This window comes from Cebus imitator, unplaced genomic scaffold (assembly GCF_001604975.1).
Source record: "Cebus imitator isolate Cc_AM_T3 unplaced genomic scaffold, Cebus_imitator-1.0 Scaffold67, whole genome shotgun sequence".
NCBI classification, from domain to species: Eukaryota; Metazoa; Chordata; class Mammalia; order Primates; family Cebidae; genus Cebus; species Cebus imitator.
The window spans coordinates 4598715-4621842 of NW_016107382.1; the positions used below are offsets into that span (position 1 = coordinate 4598715).

Sequence of the window (23128 nt, forward strand, 5' to 3'; positions counted from 1 at the left end):
GGGTGAGAGAGCAAGACCCTGTCTCAGATAAGATAAGATAAGATAAGATAAGATAAGATAAGATAAGATAGAGATGAGAGAAAAGAAGATAAATAGACAAATAGATTAGATAGGTAAAATAGATAGATAAGGTAGATAGCACCACTTCAGCCTGGGCAAAAGAGCAAGACCCTGTCTTAGATAGATTATTCGATAGAGATAGATCTCAAATTTTTAATGCGAGGAAAGGCTCTTTCAGGGGTGTGTGTGTGTGTGTGTGTGTTTATGTGTATGTGTGTATTGAATCCATGGATAGTCAACAGCATTTCATTTTAGTTATAACAAATACTGTGTTCTATTTTTGACAGTTTGGAGATGCTTATTGAGGTTTTGCATGTAATGATTGAAATTTATTAAGTAAAACTTGTGAAATTTCACAAACTGGATAGTCAACCAAATTATTTGTATTAACTAGTATTACATATTTGATCTTAATGTTTTCATAAAAATTATAAGAAACTTGGGGCTTTTGGAAAAGTTCTAGTTATATTTGTTTTAAAAATGTTTAACTGGAGGATTAAGTAACCAGAAGAAATTATCACCATCATATTACTGTAGTATACAGTTGCCTTCTAAATATAATTCTCTAAATTAATTTTTAATGTCTTTAAATATAGGATAGTGAAGTTTTTATTACTGATAAAAAGACTGATAATTTAGAGGTTTTCTGGAATCCAACACCCGATATTAAGCAATGGAGATTAATGAGGCACACTGTAAAATTTGAAGAACAGGGAGATTTTGAATCAGAGAAGTAAGTATTCTGTTTTTCAGCTAACTTCCTAATGATCAGAGAGTAGTTTTTCAGTTCCTTAATGATATGGTCATTTTGTCAGCTTTCTTCTGTCATATCTTAATTCAGCAAAATAGTTTATCATTTGTGGAATGTGACAGTATTCTGTTTCTGTGTATATGAATGTCAAATAAATATAATACAAATCATCTTGCTTTTCTGTAGCTCAAAACTAAAACTTCTCATTTTTTTCTTTCTCAGCTGCTCCAGTACCTTAAAACAAAGAAAGAACAGAACGTTTTTGTTGAAATAAAATTACAGGACTAATTAGTGACTCTCAGTTAGTACCTGGCAACTGTTTTCTAACCTGGTTTAGGCATTAGAACTGTGGTACAGAATCTACTTCTGTTCCATTCTCTGAAACAAAAATAAAGTCACTGGATGTACTGATTCTAAAGGACTTATTAGTTGGGTAATAATTAAGGCTATCATTTCTGTTCTTAAGTCATTAAATTCTTGCTAGATTACTTATATTGTTGAATCAAAAATATTGTATACACATTTCCCATTTTATTGTTATTATATCTTTGTGTTAAAAGAAAGAGACTTCTGTATAAAAGATACTTTGCTAGGCACTTAACACACATTATGCAACTTAGTCATCCCACATACATATCATTCCCATATACGTATCATTCTCTCACATGGGAATTCAAGTATGTGTGTGCCTTCTCTTCTGCACTCAAAATTGAGGTTGTCAAAGATGGAAGAATATATAAGTACCAGCTCTAAAATTCTGCATCAGCCATAACCACATCATATTGTTTATCCAGAAATAAGCTTTGCCAAGGCATATGATAATTTTTGAGGGCATATAATTCAGCATATTTAAAGATGCGGAAATGAGACTTAGGATAAATAACTTTTAAGTGCACCAGCTAAGAAGTGGCAGATCTAGGACTCAGGTCTATCTGATCTCAAAGCCTTTTCTTCTGGCTTTGCTGCCTTCCCAGATGGGTGGGATATAGATATACTTTTATTTAACAGAAGAAAGAACTAGTAGGGGAAATCATTTTACCCCAGTAGTCTTTTCTGTTAAGTAGTTGTTCTCAACAGTAGCAATACATTAAAATATTTTGGGGAAACATTTTAAAATACAAATACTTGGGCCTGACCCCAGAGATTCTGATTATAAAAATTCTCTGATAATTCATGGATCCAAAGTTGAGAAGCACTGCATTACAGTAATGGATCTTTGTGAAGCCAGTGGATCTTAAACAGTGTATGAATCATCTAGAACACTTGCTAAAAGTATAGATTCCTGAGCTTTACTTTTATTACATTCCTATCATCTTGAGCCAGCAACACTTACTACCATGAGTTTAAGAGTCCATGTAATAAGTTTCTCTTGCCAAGTAAAAAAATTAGTCTCCACTTATGAACAGATCTCTTTCTACTCGAGGGATTGGATTTATATCTTGACTCATTTCTAAGCATATGAGAATACGTATTGTCAAAGCCAGAAATCCATGTGAATGTTATTTTCTCTCAAGGGGATTTAAGTCTATTCTCTATAAATTCTATTTTCTGTTTCATTTTTAATGCTACTTTTGCACATATATTAGACTCTGGCAGCGGGTAACTCGAGCCATAAATGCCAAAGACCAAACCGAAGCTACCCAAGAGAAGTATGTTTTGGAAGAAGCTCAAAGGCAAGCTGCCAGAGATCGGAAAACAAAAAATGAAGAGTGGTCTTGCAGATTATTTGAACTTGATTCACTCACAGGAGAATGGCATTATAAGTTTGCAGAGTAAGTAATTTAAAATAGTTTATTTCAAACAGTATATTAGCATGGCTTGTTGCCTTTATAATATTTGTTGCTGGAGTAGTTTTTAATTATTTAAACCATGTATATTAGTGTGAGATTTTTAAACTTGATGTTGTGTTCATTATGAGCTTGACTCTAGTAGTTATGATCAGAAGATTAGATATGGAGAAATTAGAACTGTGTATATAATTATTAATAAAATTAAATCATGGAATAGAAAGTTTTAAACTTTTTGTTTGGTTATTAAGCAACTGGTATTTGTTTTTCATTTTTGTAGTACCCGACCATGGGATCCACTTAATGATATGATACAGTTTGAAAAAGATGGCGTTATTCAGACCAAAGTGAAACATCGTACTCCAATGGTATGTAATAAAAAAGTAACTAGATACACTAGGTATATAAATTTGTTAAATCTTTAGTATCTGTAGCAACCAACATTTAAAATTTGGTTTCAAAATTCAAAATTTTGAGTGAGCAAAATAGGCAGCTCTGAACTCTTGTTACCCCAAGGAAACATCAGAAAACAACAAAAACTGTCAACCCAATTTGCCAGAACTCTGAAAACAGCCAGAAGTGTTCAGCAACCAAGTGAACACTGGATCAAGAAAGGGCAAAGAAATGAAAGCTTTGTGGCATTTTACCTGCACTTGCTCCAGGTCCATCCCAGTGCAGTAGCAGTCTTGAAGGGCACTGCAGTGCCAGTGTAAGTCCCTAGTTCTAGAAGGAGCAGAGTGGACCTCATACATAATTCTGTATGTCTGTTCTAACCAGTCAGGATACTACCTGAAGGACTTACACAGGCACTCATCTCTGAGAAAATAAATAAAGACAAATTATACAAAGAAGCCAAACAAATTCTGGAGCTGAAAAGTGTAATAAAAATGAAAATTCACTAGAGATATTCAAAAGCAGATATAAGCAAGCACAAGACAGGATCAGGAAACTTAGAGATAAGACCATGGAAATTATCTAGTCTGAGGAGGAGAAAAAAATGAAGTGGCATAAACAGAGCCTAAAGGACCTATGGGAAACCATCAAGTGGGTTATCATTACATTATGAAAGTTCCACAAAGAGAAGAGAGAGGGAGAATATTTGAGGAAAGAAAATCCCTAAATTCCCAAAATTGGTGAAAGATATAAATCTACGAATTCAAAGGTCAACTAACTCCATCTCCAACTAGGATGATCTCAGAGAGACCCACACCACGACAGACTGTCAAAAGCCAAAGACAGTCTTAAAACCAGAGAGAAAAGCAATGTATCACATACACTGGGGATCTTCTGTAGGGTTAACTGATTTCTCATAAAAACCTTGGAGGACAGAAGGCAATGAGATGACATATTTAAAGTGCTAGAAGAAAAAAACTTGTCAATCAAGAATTCTGTATCTGGCAAAACTGTCATTCAAAAATGGAGAAATTAAGACATTCCCAGATAAAAACTGAGGGAGTTCATTACCACTAGACCTGCCCTGCAAAAAAGTGCTAAAGGGAATTGTTTAGAATAAAATAAAACTCAAAGCTGTATGAATAAATAAAGATTTTCAGTAAATAGTTGGGCGAATATAAAAGCCAGTGCTATTGTAATTTTAGTTTATAACTCCACTTTTTATTTCCTACAGGACTTAAATGAATGAAAAATAATTTAACTGCATATCTATTATTGGACATACAATGTATAAAGATATAATTTGTTACAACATAAAAGCAGGGAGATGGAACTGTATAGGAGGAAAGTTTTTATGTACTACTGAAGTTAAGTTGGTATTATCTAGAACTAGATTGTTGTAGAGATAGGTGTAAATGTCATCCACATAGTAATCACAAATAAGACACCTAAATATACACAAAAGAAAATGAGGAGAAAATTGAAACAGTTCACTACAAGAAGCAAACATACAAGCAGGCACTAATAAAGAAGGGACAAAAAATGTATATGACATATGGTAAATAGCAAAATCAGAAGTAAGTTCTTATCAGTACTTTAAAATGTAAATAGATTAAACTCTCTGAGCAAAAGGCAAATTGTAAAAATTGATTAAAATAAACATGACTCAACTATATGCTGTGTACAAGAGATTCACTTTAGATACAGAGGCAGATGTAGAGTAAAATGAAAGGTGGAAAAAAAATATTATGTGCTGATAGTAACCAAAGGAAACTGGGGTGGTTATCCTAATGTCAGACAAAATAGACTTTAAGTCAAACATTGTTACAAGAGATAAAAACCATGTCATATTGATAAAAGGATCAATTTATCAAAATATATAGCAATTATAAGCATATATACCAATCAACAGAGCCCCAAAATATACAAGGCAAACTGACAGAATTGAAGATAGAAACAGTTCTGCAACAATAGATGGAGTATTCACTACACTACTTTTAATAATGGATAGAACCTCTAGATAGAAGATCAAGAAGGAAACAGATAACTTGAACCACACTGTAAACCACCTTAACCTAGCAGACACATAGAAGAATCCACCCAACCACGGAAGAATACACATTCTTCTCAAGTGTACACGGAACATTCTCCAGGTCAGACCATATGTTACACCATATAATATGTCTCAATAAATCGCAGCTACTCAGGTGATTGAGGCATGAGAATCATGTGAACCTGGGAGGCAGAGGTTGTAGTGAGCCAAGATCACACCACTGCACTCCAGCCTGGGCAACAGTGTGAGATTCTGTCTCAGAAACAAAAAAACAAAATGAAACCTCAATGCGTCAAAGAAAAACACAAGGGAAATTAGACAAGTGAAAACAAAAATATAGTATACCGAAACTTACGAGATGCAGCAAAGATAAGGAAAATGTATAACTGTGAATATCTACATTAAAAGAGATCTCAAATCAATAATGTTACTTTATACCATGAGAAACTAGAAAAAGAAGAACAAACTAAACCCAAAGCTAGCGGAAGAAGAAAATAATGAAGATTAGAGTACAGATAAAATAGAGAGTAGGGAAAAAAAATAGATTTTGTGAAACCAAACCAAAAGTTGCTCTTTGATAAAAATCAACAAAATTGATAAAGCAGCTAGACTGAGGAAGCAAGAAAGAAAACACAAATGACTAAAATCAGAAATTAAAGTGGGGATGCTACTACCAATCATAAAGAAATAGGATTATGAGAGAATACTATGAATAATTGTGTGCCAACAAATTAAGTAACCTAGATGAAAAGGAAAAATCCCTAGAAACTCAAAAATTACATAAACTGACTCAAAATAGAAAATCTCAATAGAGCTGTAACAATAAAGAGATTGGATCAGTAACCAAAAACTTCCAAAGAAAAATTCAAGACCAGATGGCTACACTGGTGAATTCTACATAACTTTAAAGAACAAACACCAATCCTTCTCAAATTCTCAAAAAATAGAATAGATGGGAACATTTCCTAACTTATGCTCTGAGGCTAACATTACCTTAATGGCAAAGCCAGATAAAGACATCACAAGAAAAGAGAATTACAAGTAACCTTTATAAATAAGATTCATACATCCTTAACTAAATACTGGCAAACAAAATTCAGTAGCATATTAGAAAGATTATACCCCATGACCAAGTGGAATTTATTCCAGAAATGCAAGGTTGGTTTCACATAAGAAAATCAATATAATACATCACATGAAGAAGGGGGAAATCACATGGTCATCTCAATTGACATAGAAAAGGCATTTGACAAAATCCGTCACCCTTTCCTGATCAAAAGAAAGAAAGAATGACCTCATAAAACTAAGAAGAGATGAGACTTCCTCAACATGATTAAGGGCATTTATGAAAATCCCACAAATAGTAGATTGATTGGCAACAGGCTGAAAGCTTTCCCCCTAACATCAAGAACAAGACAAACATTCCTACTTTCACCACTCCTGTTTACCATTTTACTGGAAGTTCTAGCCAGAGCAAGAAAAGAAAGAGAAGGCATCAAAATTGGAAACAAAGAAGTAAAATGATCTCTGATTAACACATGACATTATCCTATATATAGAAAATCCCAAAGAATCCATAGAAAGCTATTTGAGCTAATGAATTTAAGAAAAATTGCAGGGTACAAGATCAACACACAAAAATCAGTTGCATTTCTAATGATGAACAATTTCAAAATTAGGAAACCAATTCAATTTATAATACCATCCAAAAGAACAAAGTTAACAAAGGACCTGAAAGACTTGTACAGTGAAAACTATAAAACATTGCCAAGGAAATTAAAGAACATCTAAATAAAGGGAGAGATACGTCATTTTCTCAGGTAGAAAGGTTAATATTGTTAAGATTTTGGCCAGACACAGTGGCTTATGCCTATAACCTCAGGACTTTGGGAGGCTGAGACAGAGGGATTGCTTGAACCAGGAGTTTGAGATCAGCCTGGACAACATGGTAAACCTCTGTCTCTACAAAAATAAAAAAAAAAAAATAGAAAAATTAGCTGGGCATGGTGGCACACACCTGTAGTCCCAGCTACTTGGGGGGCTGAGGTGGGAGGATCACCTGACCCCAGAGAAGTTGAGGCTACAGTGAGTCGTGACTGTACAACTACACTGCAGCCTGGGTGACAGAGTGAGATCCTATCTCAAAACAATAGACATAAGAATATAACATTACTACTCAAAGCAATCTGCAGTTTCACCACAATCCCTGATAATATTCCAAGCCTTTTTTTTTTTTGCAAAACTGGGAAAGCAGATCCTCAAATTCACATAGAATTACAGGGGGCCACAAATAGCCAAAACAATTTTGAAAAAGAAGAGCAAAGTTGGAGGAGTCTTCCTTTTTGATTTCGAAACTTACTATAAAGCTACAGCAATTGAAGAAATGTGATACTTATGTCAGAAAAGGCATATTGACCAATGGAATAAAATTGAGTATCTAAATGTCAAGCCAGACCTCTGTGGTCAATTTATTTATTTTTTTTAATTATATTTTAAGTTCTGGGTTACATGTGCAGAACATGCAGGTTTGTTACATAGGTATACCTGTGCCATGGTGGTTTGCTGCACTCATCAACCCATCATCTACATTAGGTATTTCTCCTAATTCTATCCCTCCCCTAGGCCCCCACTCCTCAACAGGCCCTAGTGTGTGATGTTCCCCTCCCTGTATCCATGTGTTCTCATTGTTCAACTCCCATTTGTGAGTGAGAACATGTGGTGTTTGGTTTTCTGTTCCTGTGTTAGTTTGCTGAGAATGATGGTTTCTGGCTTCGTCCATGTCCCTGCAAAGGACATGAACTCATCCTTTTTATGGCTGCATAGTACTCCATGGTGTATATGTGCCACATTTTCTTAATCCAGTCTGTTGATTTGGGGTGGAGAGTGCTGCAGACGTCTATTAGATTCACTTGGTCCAGAGCTGAATTCAAATCCTGAATATCCTTGTTAATTTTCTGTCTCGTTGATCTAATATTCCCAATGGGGGTTAAAGTCTCCTATTATTATTGTGTGGGAGTCTTAAGTCTCTGTGTAAGTCTCTAAGAACTTACTTTATGAATCTGGGTGCTCCTGTATTGGGTGTGTATATATTTAGGTTAGTTAGTTCTTCTTGTTGAATTGATCCCTTTACCATTATGTAATTAATGCCCTTTTTTCTTTTTGATCTCTGTTGGTTTAAAGTCTGTTTTGTCAGAGACTAGGACTACAACCCTGCTTTTTTTTTGCTTTCCATTGGCTTGGTAAATATTTCTCCATCCCTTTATTTTGAGCCTCTGTGTGTCTTTGTACCTGAGATGGGTCTCCTGAATATAGCACACCAATGGGTCTTGACTCTTTATCCAATTTGCCAGTCTGTGTCTTTTAATTGGGGTATTTAGCCTATTTACATTTAAGGTTAATATTGTTATGTGTGAATTTGATCCTGTCATTATGGTGCTAGCTGGTCATTTTGCCTGTTAGTTGATGCAGTTTCTTCATAGTGTCGATGGTCTTTACAATTTGGTATGTTTTTGCAGTGGCCGGTACCAGTTTTTCATTTCCATATTTAGTGCTTCCTTCAGGAGCTCTTGTAAGGCAGGCTTGGTGATGACAAAACCTCTCAGCATTTGCTTGTCTGTAAAGGATTTTATTTCTCCTTCACTTATGAAGCTTAATTTGGCTGGATATGAAATTCTGGGTTGAAAATTCTTTTCTTTTTAAGAATGTTGAATATAGGCTCCCACTCTCTTCTGGCTTGTAGGGTTTCTGTTGAGAGATCCGCTGTTAGTCTGTTTGGCTTCCCTTTGTGGGTAACTTGACCTTTCTCTCCGGCTGCCCTTAACATTTTTCCTTAATTTTAACCTTGGTGAATCTGATGATTACGTGTCTTGGGGTTGCTCTTCTTGAGGAGTTTATTTGTGCTATTCTCTGTACTTCTTGAATTTGAATGTTTGCCTGTCTTGCTAGGTTGGGGAAGTTCTCCTGGATAAAATCCTGAAGAGTTTTGCAGCTTGGTTCCATCCTCCCCATCACTTTCAGTACACCAATCAAACATAGATTTGGTCTTTTCACATAGTACCATGTTTCTTAGAGGCTTTGTTTGTTCCTTTTTATTCCTTTTTCTTTAATCTTGCCTTCACACTTTATTTCATTAAGTTGATCTTCAATCTCTGATATCCTTTCTTCTGCTTGATCAATTCAGCTATTGAAACTTGTATATGCTTCATGAGGTTCTCATGCTGTGTGTTTCAGCTGCAGCAGATCATTTTTGTTCTTCTCTAAATTGATTATTCTGGTTAACAATTCTTCTAACCTTTTATCAAGGCAAGAAGCTTCCCTGCATTGGGTTAGAACATGCTCTGTTAGCCCAGAGGAGTTTGTTATTACCCACCTTCTAAAGCCTACTTGTGTCAACTCGTCAAACTCATTCTCCATCCAGTTTTGTTCCCTTTCTGGCGAGGAGTTGTAATCCTTTGGAGGAGAAGAGGCATTCTGGTTTTTGGAATTTTCAGCCTTTTTGTGCTAGTTTCTCCCCATCTTCGTGGATTTATCTATTTTTGATGTTTAATGGTGGTGACCTTCGGATGGGGTTTCTGTGTGAACGTGCTTTGTGTTGACGTCCTTATGCTATTTCTTTCTGTTTATTAGTTTTCCTTCTAACAGTCAGGCCCCTCTGCTGCAGGTCTGCTGGAGTTTGCTGGAGGTCCACTAGAGACCCTGTTTGCCTGGGTATCACCAGCAGAGGCTGCAGAACAGCAAGGTTGCTGCCTGTTTTTTCCTCTGGAAGTTTTGTCTCAGAGGGGCTCCTGCCAGATGCCAGTTGGAGCTCTCCTGTGTGAGGTGTCTGTCGACCCCTGCCGGGAGGTGTTTCCCAGTCAGAAGGCATCGGGGTCAGCGACCCACTCAAGGAGGCAGTCTGTCCGTTAGCAGAGTTTGAGTGCTGTGCTGGGAGATCCTCTGCTCTCTTCAGAGCCACCAGGCAGGAGCACTTAAATCTGCTGAAGCTGTGTACACAGCTGCCCCTTCCCCCAGGTGCTCTGTCCCAGGGAGATGGGAGTTTTATCTATAAGCCCCTGAGTGGGGCTGCTGCTTTCCTTTCAGACATGCCCTGCCCAGTGAGGAGAAATCTAGAGAGGCAGTCTGGCTACAGTGGCTTTGCCGTGCTGCGGTGGGCTCCTTCCAGTTTGAACTTCCATGCAGCTTTGTTTACAATGTGTGGGGAAAACCGCCTACTCAAGTCTCAGTAATCACGGACACCCCTCTTCTCACCAAGCTCCGGCATCCCAGGTTGACTTCAGACTGCTGTGCTGGCAGTGAGATTTTCAGGCCAGTGGATTTTGGCTTGCTTGGCTCCATGGGGTGGGATCTGCTGAGCTAGACCACTTGGCTCCCTGGCTTCAGCCCCATTTCCAGGGAAGTGAATGGTTCTGTCTTGCTGGTGTTCCAGGCACCACTGAAATGAAAGAAAAACTTCTGCAGCTAGCTTGGTGTCTGCCCAAGTGGCTGCCCAGTTTTGTGCTTGAAACCCAGTGCTTTTGTGCTGTAGGCACCCAAGGGATTCTCCTGATCTGTTGGTTGCGAAAACCGTGGGAAAAGTATAGTATCTGAGCTGGAATGCACAGTCCCCGATGACTTCCCTTGGCTAGGGGAGGGAGTTTCCCGACCCCTTGCACTTCTCAGGTGAGGCGTTGCCCCACTGTGCTTCAGCTCACTCTCCGTGGAGTGCATCTATTGCTTTCTGCGTTGATCCTGCAGGGAGCTGCAGACTGGAGCTGTTTCTATTCGGCCATCTTGCCAGCCACCAGTTTATTTTTTACAAAGATATCAAGTCCACCCAGTGGGAAAAGAACAGTCTTCAACAAACAGTGCTGGGATAACTATCCACATACAAAAGAATGAAGTTGGACCCTCCACCTAAAAATTAACTCAAAAGGGTCTGCAACCCAAAATTGCAGCTAAATCCATAAAAGTCTTAGTAGAAAACCGGGATAAGTCATTACGACCTTGTATTTGGCAATGCATTCTTAGATATGACACTAAAAGCACGAGTAACAACAGCAACAAGTGGGTAAATTGGACTTCATAAAAATTTAAAACTTCGTGCATCAAAGGGACACTGTCAACAAAGTGAAGAGCCAACCTATAGAATGAGAAATATTTGAAAATTATTTATCTGATAAAGCCTTGATATCCAGAATACCTAAAGAATTCCTGACTTTAAAAGACAACCTGATTTAAAAGTGAGCAAAGGACTTGATAAGATGTTTCTCCAAAGAAGATGTACAGATGGCCAACAAACACATGAAAAGATGTTCAGTATCATTAGTAAGAAGGGAAATACAAATCCAAACCACAATTAGATACTGTATCATACCTATTAGAAAGAGAAAAATAACAAGTGTTGGTGAGGATGTGGAGAAATTAGAATCCTTGTACATTGCTGCATTACTGGTGGGAATGTGAAATAGTGCAGTCACTGTGAAAAATAGTTTGGCAAGTCCTCAAAAGCCAAACATAGAATTACCACATGACCTGGCAATTCTACTCCAAAAGAATTAAAAACAAGTACTCAAATAGATTCGAGTATGGCAATGTTCATAGCAGCATTATTCATAATAACCAAAAGGTAGAAACAATCCATGTGTCCATCAGCAGATGAATGGATAAAGGAAATGTAGTATATACATACCATGAAATATTATTCAGCCGTGGGAATAAAGTTCTGTTACATGCTATAATGTGGATGAACCATGAAAATATTCTTCTAAGTTAAATAAACCAAACACAAAAGGACCAATATTGTGTGATTCCACTTACATAAAATATATAGGGTAGCAGATTCATAGAGACAAAAAGATTAGAAATGGTTACCAGGACCAGAGGAAAGGAAATGCTTAATTGTTACACAAGCTTTCTTGAGGAAGATAAAAATGTTTTGGAATTGTGGTGATGGATGCATAATATTGTGAATATAATTAATGCCACTGAGTTGTACACATAAAATGGTTAAAATGATACGGTTTATTTTATATATCTTATGAAATTTAAAAATTCAAAAACTTTAAAAACCGTATTCTTTTAACAACCCTAAATAGATACACACAAGGCTTCTGTATTTCTCCCTAAAGGAATACTTTACTGATAAGAGTAAATCTTTGTATGTCTCTAGTTGTATTTCTGACTTCCCTTGTTATTTTCAATAAGTTTCTCACTAGTCTTCATCAATCTCCAATTTGAACCTACTCTAGAAATGTGGATTTCTATTTTAAATGTTATAAAATTTTAAGTCTCCAGCATTTGACATAGGAGTATGGTCCAAACCTGCCTGCTTGTTGCATATTATAGAAATTTTATTTTTAAATACATGAACAAGATTTTGCAAAATTATTTCAAGAAATAAGTAATTGGGAATACTTCCTGTTAGAGTGGTGAACAAGAAAGAACCAAGTTGTTGACCACTTTTCTCTGTTTTTTCAAGCATAATGATTACCTTGTGATATAGTTTGGCTTTGTGTCCCCATCCACATCTCATCTTGAATTGTACTCCCATAATTTCCACATGCTGTGGGAGGGACACAGTGGGAGATAATTTGAATCATAGGGGCGGTTTCCCCCATACAGTTTTCATAGTAGTGAATAAGTCTCGTGAGATCTGATGGTTTTATCAGAGGTTTCCATTTTTGCATCTTCCTCATTCTCTCTTCCTGCCACCATTTAGGAAGGGGGGCCTTTTGCCTTGCACCATGATTACGAGATCTCCCTAGCCATGTGGAACTGAACATCAAATTAAGCCTCCTTTTCTTCCCAGTCTTGGGTATGTCTTTATCAGCAGTGTAAAAAGGGACTAATATTGCAAATTAGAGTGAGATGCTGCTGAAAAGATACCCCAAAAATATGGAAGCAACTTTGGAACTGGGTATCAGACAGAGGTTGGAACAGTTGGGAGGGTAAGAAGAAGACAGGAAAATGTGGGAAAGTTTGGAACCTCCTAGTGACTTGTTGAATTGCTTTGACAAAAAATGTTGATAGTGACATGAACAATAAGGTCCAGGCTGAAGTGGTCTCAGATGAAGATGAGAAATTTGTTGGAAACTGGAGCAAATCTGGCTCTTGTTATGTTTTGGCAAAGAGACTGGTGGCATTTTGGCCCTGCCATAGAGATTTATGGAACTTTGAATGTGAAAGAAATGATTTAGGGTATCTGGCAGAATAAATTTCTAAGGAGCAAGGCTTTCAAGAAGTGATTTGTTTGCTGTTAAAAAGCAGTCTGTTTTAAAAGGGGAACAGAACATAAAAGTTTGGAAAATTTGCAGCCTGATGATGCAGTAAAAAAGAAAAACCCATTTTTTGAGGAGAAATTCAGTTGGCTGCAGAAATTTGCATAAGTAACAAGGAGTCAAATGTTAATTCCCAAGACAGTGTTATGTCTCTATTGCATGTCCTAGGTCTTGATGGCAGCACCTCCCTTCACAGACTGGGAAGCCTAGGAGGTAAAAATGATTTTGTGGGCTGGGCCCAGGGTCTCCATACTGTGTGCAACCCAGGGACTTGGTACCCTATATCCCAGCCACTCCAGCCATTGCTAAAAGGGGCCAAGGTACAGCCTCTGCTCATGGTTTCAGAGGGTGCAAGCCCCAAACCTTGGCAGCTTCCACCTGGTGTTGAGCCTACAAAAGTCAAGGTGCACAAAAGTCAAGAATTGAGGGTTTGGGAACCTCTGCCTAGATTTCAGAAGATGTATGGAAACACCAGGATGCCCAGGAAAAAGTTTGCTGCAGGAGCGAAGTCCTCATAAAGAACCTCTGCTAGGGCAGTGCGGAAAGGCAATGTGGGAGAAGAGCCCACACACAGAGTCCCTACTGGGGGCACTGCCTAATGGAGCTGTGAGAAGAGGGCCACCATCCTCCAGACCCCAGAATTGTAGATCCACTGACAGTTTGCACTGTGCACCTGGAAAAGCCACAGACAGTCAACGCCAGCCCATGAAAGCAGCCAGGAGGGGATATCCTGCAAAGCCACAGGGGTGGAGCTGCCCAAGACTGTGGAACCTGCCTCTTGCATCAGCATGACCTGGATCTGAAACATGGAGTCAAAGGAGATCATTTTGGAGCTTTAAAATTTGACTGCCCCACTGGATTTCAAACTTTCATGGGCCCCATAACCCTCTTGTTTCCAAATTTCTCCCATTTGGAATGGCTGTATTTACCCAATGCCTGTACCCCATTGTATTTAGCTAGTAACTAGCTTGCTTTTGATTTTACAGGCTCATAGGCAGAAGGGACTTGTTTCAGATGAGACTTTGGACTTTTGGATTAATGCTGAAATGAGTTGAGATTTTGGGGGACTGTTGGGAAGGCATGATTAGTTTTGAAATGTGAAGACGTATGTAGAGGAACCAGGGGTGAAATGATATGATTTGGTTCTGTGTCCCCCACCCAAATCTCATCTTGAATTGTACTCCCATAATTCCCATGTGTTGTGGGAGAGACCTGATGAGACATCATTTGGATCATGGGGGCAGTTTCCCCCATACTGTGGTAGCGAGTAAGTCTCTCGAGATCTGATGGTTCTATCAGGAATTTCCGCTTTTGCATTTTCCTCATTCTGTCTTGCTGCCACCATGTAAGAAGTGCCTTTTGCCCTCTGCCATGATTATGAGACCTCCCCAGCCGTGTGGAACTGTAAGTCAGATTAAACCTTTTCATCCCAATCTTGCATATGTCTTTATCAGCAGCATAAAAACAGACTAATACATCTTGTCTTTCTGATTCTAGTTTCGTCTCTTGCATTTAGGTTTTTAAGTTAAATACTGAACACCAAAATTATAAACCTATTAGTAGCATAGAGTCTAAAGTTTATTATTCTAAGGAAAATTTAGTCATAGTTGATGATTTCATATACTTTAGAATCTTGTGCATCCACTTAAATGCTTTCAGTAAGTTTAAATAATGCTCCACAAAATAATACCATTTTTATTTATTATAACATGCTTTCTGTACTACCTATATGTGATTAAAAGTAAATAAACAATTTTACTGGACACCCAGCATCATTCAATGGGAATGTTTCTAACATTGGGAACAAGATAAATATGATTTATACAAACTGTTATTTAACATTCTACTAGAGATACTAGCTGGTGCAGTCAGAGGCAGGGGGCTCTATATTCATATTTGTTTATATATGCATAAAAATATCCCTGGATACAAACTAATATCAATGGGTACCTATTTAGTGGGAGAGAGACTGAGTATACTCTTCATTGTATATTTTACTTTTTGACGTTTGTGCCAAATTACTTTCTATTAAAATAAGGTCATTTGATTGTGTAAGTGTATCTCATCTTATTTGTTAAATTTGAATTAGACTATTTCATCATTGTCTTTATTTCTGAATATCATGCCTATCTGCAGATAATTTTGACAGTTGTACACCATTGGTCTTTAGGCCAAAATACAGTGCAAATTCATAAAATAGTTATTTTTTTTCTTTAGGTTAGTGTCCCCAAAATGAAACATAAGCCAACCAGGCAACAGAAGAAAGTAACAAAAGGCTATTCCTCCCCAGAACCTGACATCCAAGACTCCTCTGGAAGTGAAGGTAAAAATATTTATTGCAGGCTATTCACTATGAGAGTCTAATTTTTTAAAAAAATTACACAATTTGATATGAATATGGTTTTTCTTATTAATTCAAGAAGTTATGTGAGTTTTGGTAGGGGCAGGGTTGAGGTACAAAAGCTATTCTAGATCATAGATAAGTTGTGATACCAGAACGCAAAGTAAAGGAACAGAAAATGAAAAAGGGGAGACATCCAAATAAGAACCATACTCTAGGCCAGGCGCGGTGGCTCACTCCTATAATCACAGCACTTTGGGATGCTGAGGTTGGTGGATCACTTGAGGCCAAGAGTTCAAGACCATCCTGGCCAACATGGCAAAACACCATCTCTACTAAATCTACAAAAAAATTAGCTGTGTGCGGTGGTGCATACCTGTAATCCTAGCTACTTGGAAGGCTAAGGCACGAGAATTGCTTGAACCCAGGAGGCAGAAGATGCACTGAGCCAATACCGCACTACTGCACTCCAGCCTGGTCGACAGAGTGAGACCCTGTCTCAAAAAAAAAAAAAAAAAAACCCACACTCTAGTAGTAGCTACCTCTTCTGCCTTGTTAGCCTCTGAAAAATTGTTGATGGTTCCCTAGACTGAATTCAGAAGCAGTTTTTTGAGCTTTGAGCTCAGTTCTATGCTTCAAAAAAGTTTTTTATTTCCAGAATAAATTTCTGTAGTGTTTGGAAATCACAGACAATAAAAATATAAAACTTATGAACTGTTAGATTAAATTGTATGTCATTCTTATTAGAGTCAAATAATGTGTAAGCTATCTTGAACTACATTGAGATATAATCATGAAAGGATTAAAGTGATGTTTGTGACATTATGACAAAAAAAAAATTAAGCCATAATCTCTAATGAGTTTACACTAAACTGGGGAGCCCATTTTTATCTATAAAGATAACACTAGAGATGAATAAATAGTAGATACTAAAAAATTAGATGACACATGATAAAGAGTTTAAAGAAGAGGGAGTGCAATTCAATTTGAGGGAAAGTTCTTAGAATCCTGATGAATTATTAGGATTTCTAATGGATTATAGCAGTCTAGGTTTGGGGAGTGGGGTAGGAGTAGCATACTGGAGTAGTTAGAGAAATGAAACGAATACAGGTTTAAAAGCAGGAGTCACATGGCATACCAGTGTGTTAGAAGAGAGAACTAATTGTATTGTTATTCCCATTGTGCGAGACAAGAAACTGAAACACAAAGTAGCCTGCCTGAGGTCACATACCCCATAAGGTATATGTGTGTTATATATGCAGATTTTTTGGCTCCTTAATTCACCTTGTCACCCACTTTACTATGTTACTATGATGATGTATCAGCAGACATTTATTGAGTAATTAACATGTGCCAGACTGTACGTTAAATATACCTTCCAACAATCCTGTAAAGTCTGGTATTATTATCACTATTTTTAAAGTGAGAAAGTTGATACAGAGAGATTAAGTAGGATCTGAACAAAAATGGAAAGGAAGGAATGCATATGAGAGGGAATTTGTGAAAACATATACAGCGTGCTGATTGGCAGTAAAAGTTTGCAAAAACAGTATCAAAAGGGATTTAAAGTTTGGGTAACTAAACACTAACAATAAAAAATTGAAAAAAGGGCCGACTTCTTCAGATGTAGGCAAATGGGCAAGGAACAGAAGGGAGTAGTACCTTCCCCAAATTAATATATATTCTCTAATGAATTATTTCTGTTTTAATTAGTTAAAAATTAAAACTGGTGCCATCCAAAACTCAACTAATGTGTTACATTCCGACCCTTTTGATGATATAGGACATTGCTTCTTTCTGGCTACTTCCTGCTGAATAGGGGTGAAGTGTGGGAGAAGGGTCAGCTGGCTGGCATGACTAGAAATGTCAGGAATCTTCCCTCTCTAGGTTTCCAGTTTTGTGTTGCTCATACACAAAAAGTGTATGTACATTTGTGTTTATATATATGTACATATATATAAACATGTATATATATGTTTAAATGTATTTGATATATATATAAATTTATATATATAAATTATATATAATTTAAATATATTTGTAGTGTTCTAATGTTGCAATGATGTGTTTGAAACTTCAAAAGTACAGAGTATTCATATTATTATGCAAATCTCTAGGCCACAAAAGCAAATGTCCAGAAAAATTTTTATTATATGAGACACATTAAATTGAACTGTAGATTATTTTTATAGTTTCAACTTCATTCTAAATATCTTTTTAGCTCAATCAGTAAAACCAAGTACAAGAAGAAAGAAAGGAATAGAACTGGGAGACATTCAGAGTTCCATCGAATCTATAAAACAAACACAGGAAGAAATTAAAAGGTAATAATATACTGACAGTGACTATTCATTTGAGACCAAGGAGTAGTTAAGAATCCTGTTATGTGGGAAACCATATGCAGACTTCAATTTTTATAACATTTAGCTAAGCTAAAATAGAATGTTAATCTCTATCACCTGATGTTTGACACTTAGGAAATTCCTCTAGCACTTAAATACTCGGAAAGGAAGGAGAGGTTGTTTTTTCTCTGAGGGTGGAATTGGAATCACTTTATTTTACTGCTGTAGCATGCTAGGAATGTAGCTGGGTTGCATGTGGAGGTGGAGTTGTTTCTGAGAAAGTCAGTTAACAAAGGCCTCTGCAGTCCCCTCTGTGCATGACTAATATTTCATTGGAATGTACAAGTTGAAATATGGAAATACATCCATAACAGTGGGTAAATATTCAATCCCCTAAGTATTCCTCTTTGCAGTCCCAAACCCTTCCCCCTACATGCCACCCCATGACCCAGCAACTAAAAATTATTAAGATTAAATGCTCTGTGACTGTTTAATATCAAATTGTGGTTTCTATGCTAACATTTCTGGCAAATCATTATAAAATTTGTTGTTGCTTATTTTTGTAGAAATATTATGGCTCTTCGAAATCATTTAGTTTCAAGCACACCTGCCACAGATTATTTTCTGCAACAAAAGGACTACTTCATCATTTTCCTCCTGATTCTGCTTCAAGTCATAATAAACTTCATGTTCAAATAGTTCTCTACCATTGAATCAGTGAACTAGAAAGATCTGATTTGGCCTGGGACCAGTGTTCAAGTTGGTTTGGTCTTTATTAAAAATCACAATATTTCTTAAAAAAAACAAAAACAAAAAAAAAGCCTAGTAGATAAATGTAGAGGTATTGACTTTTCATATCTTTTATCTTCACACTGAAACAAGAGCTATCCTATTTGATTATTAAAGTGAGCTATGTGTTAAGTACCAGGACATTTCTAGCTTTTGTGAGAATGTGTCTACATGTGAGTATAATAAACCCACATGTATACATAGTTGTCTCTTATGTACTCTTACCTGACAGTAATCTTTGTATTCTATAGTATGTTCTGAGATGTAAAGTTAACATTGTTCATAACAAAAAATGCTATCAATCTTATATGTAATCTATTTTCTTCATAAAACAGGCACAAAACTTTTATCAGTAAGGAATTACAGATTGAGAAATGATGGAATAATAGACATAATTAGTTCAATATACTACTGTTAAAATCGTTTGCAAAGTACTCAGCTATCTTCTTAGAAAGAAATAGTATGAATGGTCAAAATGAATATATTGAGAGAGATAAATGGCAAATTGCTTTTTTTTAAAGTTTACACAAGATTTTTTTTTAACCTCCAGAATTTAATATATAGAAATCCAGGTAAATATATATACTTATGTGTATATCAGTATAAAAACACTGGTGTGCAACTACTTGGATTGATTATAATACCACCTTAAGCACTTGCTGTAAAAAGTGTTGTCAAAATTGATTGCTGTCCTTTTTTCTTACTTTTGTTTTTCTTAGGTCAGCTGGTTCATAACACAGGCCAAATTCTAGAGATGTTTATAGGGCATTTGAAGTGCTGGTAATTCATGTTTTCTCATTATGAAAACTTATTTTAGCTTTAGACCCTAGTGTGTTCAGTGAGTGAGTAGAATAAAAAAAAATTATAACCAATATTTTACTTCAAAAGCCAAGAAGAGAAAGGCAGTAAGAAAAGACACTGTGTGGTGGCCTGTATGTGTACATTAAGATTGATTTCTGTAAAACATGCAATAAGTTGAGTATCTACGAAGAGTATCAAGTTCTGAAGTTTAATTTTTTATTATCTCCCTCCATTTTTAGTAACTTCTTTCTGTGGCAAAACCACAATTCTTTGAGATTCCTATTATTCAGGCTAAGAAAAACTTAAGTTTTTTTGTTTCTTCAGTTTAATATTTTCACTTTGTATTTTTATATCAATATTTATATTCCTTGAGAGCAGTTTTTGCCAAGGTAGTTAAGTTTGGGAAGATGTTGTTCTAAAATATGTCTTGGAATCCTGAAAGTATAGATTTTGAATTTTTTTTTTAATAAAAATGAAGGTCAGAGAGAATAATTGCCCTGACCACATTTGCCTTTCAGTAGGAGGTGGCTGTGAAATAGTAAAATTACAATCAATTGTTTATGCCATGATAAATACAAGGGCTGATTACTAAATTATGAAAATCAAAACGATTATTAAAAGAGCCTGCTTTTTTTCCTAACCAATGTAGCTATCTTAAGTATTCTTAGGTTTCTGTGAAGAACCATTTCCCATGTTTTGTTAGCAAAATAATTCTGCCTTCTATATATACATGTGAATTGATGTTTTAAATTGATAAAAGCATAAATAAGACCTACCTATACCCATTATTTTCATGACATTAGAACAAATGGATTTTTGGTTATATTTCATATTTGTCAATGTAATTTTTGTATTCACATTCTGTTACATTCTGCCTATTCATTGATATATGATATTCTGTAAATATTGTACAATTTTATCTTTTTTATGGTTTAAATTAGTTAATTACATGTAACTTGATTGGCTTATCACAAAAATCATTTCATCATTAAACCTTGATAACATTTTTTATTGGTGACCCACCTCTTAGGACTTTGGCCTTATCCACTTGGGTATGTTGTTTTCATTTGGTCCAAATAATATTTCATCTGTATGGGTATCATCTAAGACTAAATAGGTAGTTGTTTTCTTTATTTTTAAAATTTCTTTTTAGAGCAAATGTTATGGGTTCTTACCCAAAGAGTCAAAAACTATTTCTTAAGAAAGAACAGGGTTATTCGTGACTGTTTCTTGTACACTAAAAGCATACATCTAATCTAATAGTCCTCTTACGCTTGTAGTTGTATGAGTTTCTTTCTATAAACTGAACACAAAACTCAGGAATTGGTGGCTTAATTTTAGATCAGTGCTTGTACAAGGCTTAGTTATATGAATCTTTAAAACACATAATTACTAACTTTGTAGCCATAATATGTAATTGACTTTGAATGTTATTTACCTGAAATTAATCTTCCTTCACACCAGAATTCATAATGTGATTTACAGTTCCTAGTTGTCTGAGAGCCTCACGAGGGTTTCTAGGACTTACGACTTTATGACCAGTTTTTTCCATTTATCAAAATTTTATTTTCTTACATGAAAACTTAATTGAGTAATAATTATTCACATGTACATTTTCTTTTTAGCTGTTAAATGTACTATACCATCATCAACCATTTAGTAAGATATAGCTGGCCCAGGACATGTAAAATAAAACAATAAATAGGGCACGTGAAATGTTAAGTTACAGCAATAGATATTTCACTTGTATTTCATTGTTTTGTATCATTTAGGTACAGTGTACTCTTGGCCACAGCTCAGTTGGCAACTGCGTTCCATTGAAAAGTTGGCCTTGTAAAATACAGTTTTCGTTTAATATTCATGCTGTTGTGCCTTTAAGAAAATATGTTTTGTCATTTTTGTGTTACAGAAGTAATATGATTCAAGGTGTTTATAGGCTTAGTTGTCATAAAAGGGTCATTTCTGTGTCACTTTCTTTTTATATAGCTATAGTATATTTAAACAATAATGCTATCTTTTATAAGGGTTTGTCTATTTACCTATTCTTTACTCAGACATTGATGTAGACTTGTCAGATTATTCTGAGTATTGTTAACAGTGCCTTTTCGATGGAATTCACACTTTTTTGGCTGTCAGCTTGTGCCATATACATACAAAATTTTGTGGAAGGCAGTTTTAACTTTTTGAAGAATATCTGTCAAAATTTAAGAAAACAAATGTATAAAATTCCATTTTTCCAGTATTTAGCATTTCTAGTAAGCAGTGAGGTTTTTTTTGTTTGACATACAGTGATGACGGCATCATTGATAAGCCATACATGAGACTGCAGATTATACTGAATCATATTAAATGTACATAAATAAAATATTAGATTTATATCAAATTTTCCAGTCTGAACCAGTGGGGAAAGCCCCACAGAAATCAGTAAGTTTACATTTCAATTTCTATCTTATTTGACTAAGTGGAAAGAGAGTCTTTAAAATATATAACCTGCCATTATGTAATTTGGTTTCATTTTATTCTATCAGTTGTTTGAGTTTAGTATATTTAATTTACTTTTTGTTACCCTTACATACTGTTTGTTTTTGTTACAGCTTTTAATTGAAGATGGACTGTTAAAATTGTATAGGACCAGTGTCTTATTAATATGATTAATATATTTAGAAGAGCCACATGAAACCCATGACAAAATGAATGTGAATATTCTTTCTAAAAATTTAGGAAATTTTATCTTTTTGCATTTGTTATGTAAAATTGTTTTGGTTTTATAATATCAAATTTTATCATTTAAAAAAAAATGCCATGAAACATTTGAACTGATGAGCCACAGAACTTCCGTTGAAATTTTTTTTCACTTTTTGGCATGCTAAATATACATCTGAGTTTAAATATTTTGTTTAATGACCATTTATAAACTCAAGCACTACCACTGGTCAGTTTTGTGTGATAGAATAAAAATATGTTACCTGCAGTGTAAGTACAGCACACTGTCAAATTCTTTTCCTTAAGGTGCATAGTAAATGTACAGATAGTTATAGGCCACTGTTTTGTAATGTAGTACATTTCTAACCTATTATTCCTAACCTATTATAACTGTTTGCAAAAAGAAAAGAATTGAATTTTTCTAATAATCTGTAAAATTATGTTAACTTCTATAAGTAGGCTTCTAAATAAAATTTTGTAAAAGAGCAAAGTGTGATCAAGTGACTTTTAATACAACATGGTGACTAAATTAGTGTTAATTTTTTTTAGTACTCCGTTTTGGGGGTGTAGAGATAGCCGCAAAGGATGGCAGAAAACTGGAAAGGGATTCAACAGTGAGAATCCCTGAAGTATGCTTTGCTTGGTGCTTTATATTCATTCTTCTTGAATCCTCTATGAGAGCCTTAAGTGGAAGTAAGCCAGATTTTATGCATGAAGACAGTGAGGCTTGGAGAGGTTGAAAGTCTCCAAAAGTTACAGAGTAAGACTGGTAGCCCACTCTTTCTTAAGAGTTTGAATCTGTATCTCCATTGTACACTTAAATAGAACGCTAACCATAGCACTTCGCTTCCAA

The 23128-nt window shown here is 35.7% G+C and overlaps 1 protein-coding gene across 1 annotated transcript in view; it reads left to right on the top strand.

Annotated features, from left to right (window-relative positions):
• Positions 1-22765, top strand: part of OSBPL8 (oxysterol binding protein like 8) — a 166689-nt gene extending 143924 nt beyond the window's left edge. The window contains exons 19-24 of the mRNA XM_037739302.1: positions 657-793; positions 2398-2583; positions 2879-2966; positions 15517-15622; positions 17862-17964; positions 18549-22765. Of these exons, the coding sequence (XP_037595230.1) occupies positions 657-793; positions 2398-2583; positions 2879-2966; positions 15517-15622; positions 17862-17964; positions 18549-18681 (753 nt within the window). The 3' untranslated portion in view covers positions 18682-22765. The remainder of the gene's footprint in view (positions 1-656; positions 794-2397; positions 2584-2878; positions 2967-15516; positions 15623-17861; positions 17965-18548) is intronic.
• Positions 22766-23128: the final 363 nt, after the last annotated feature.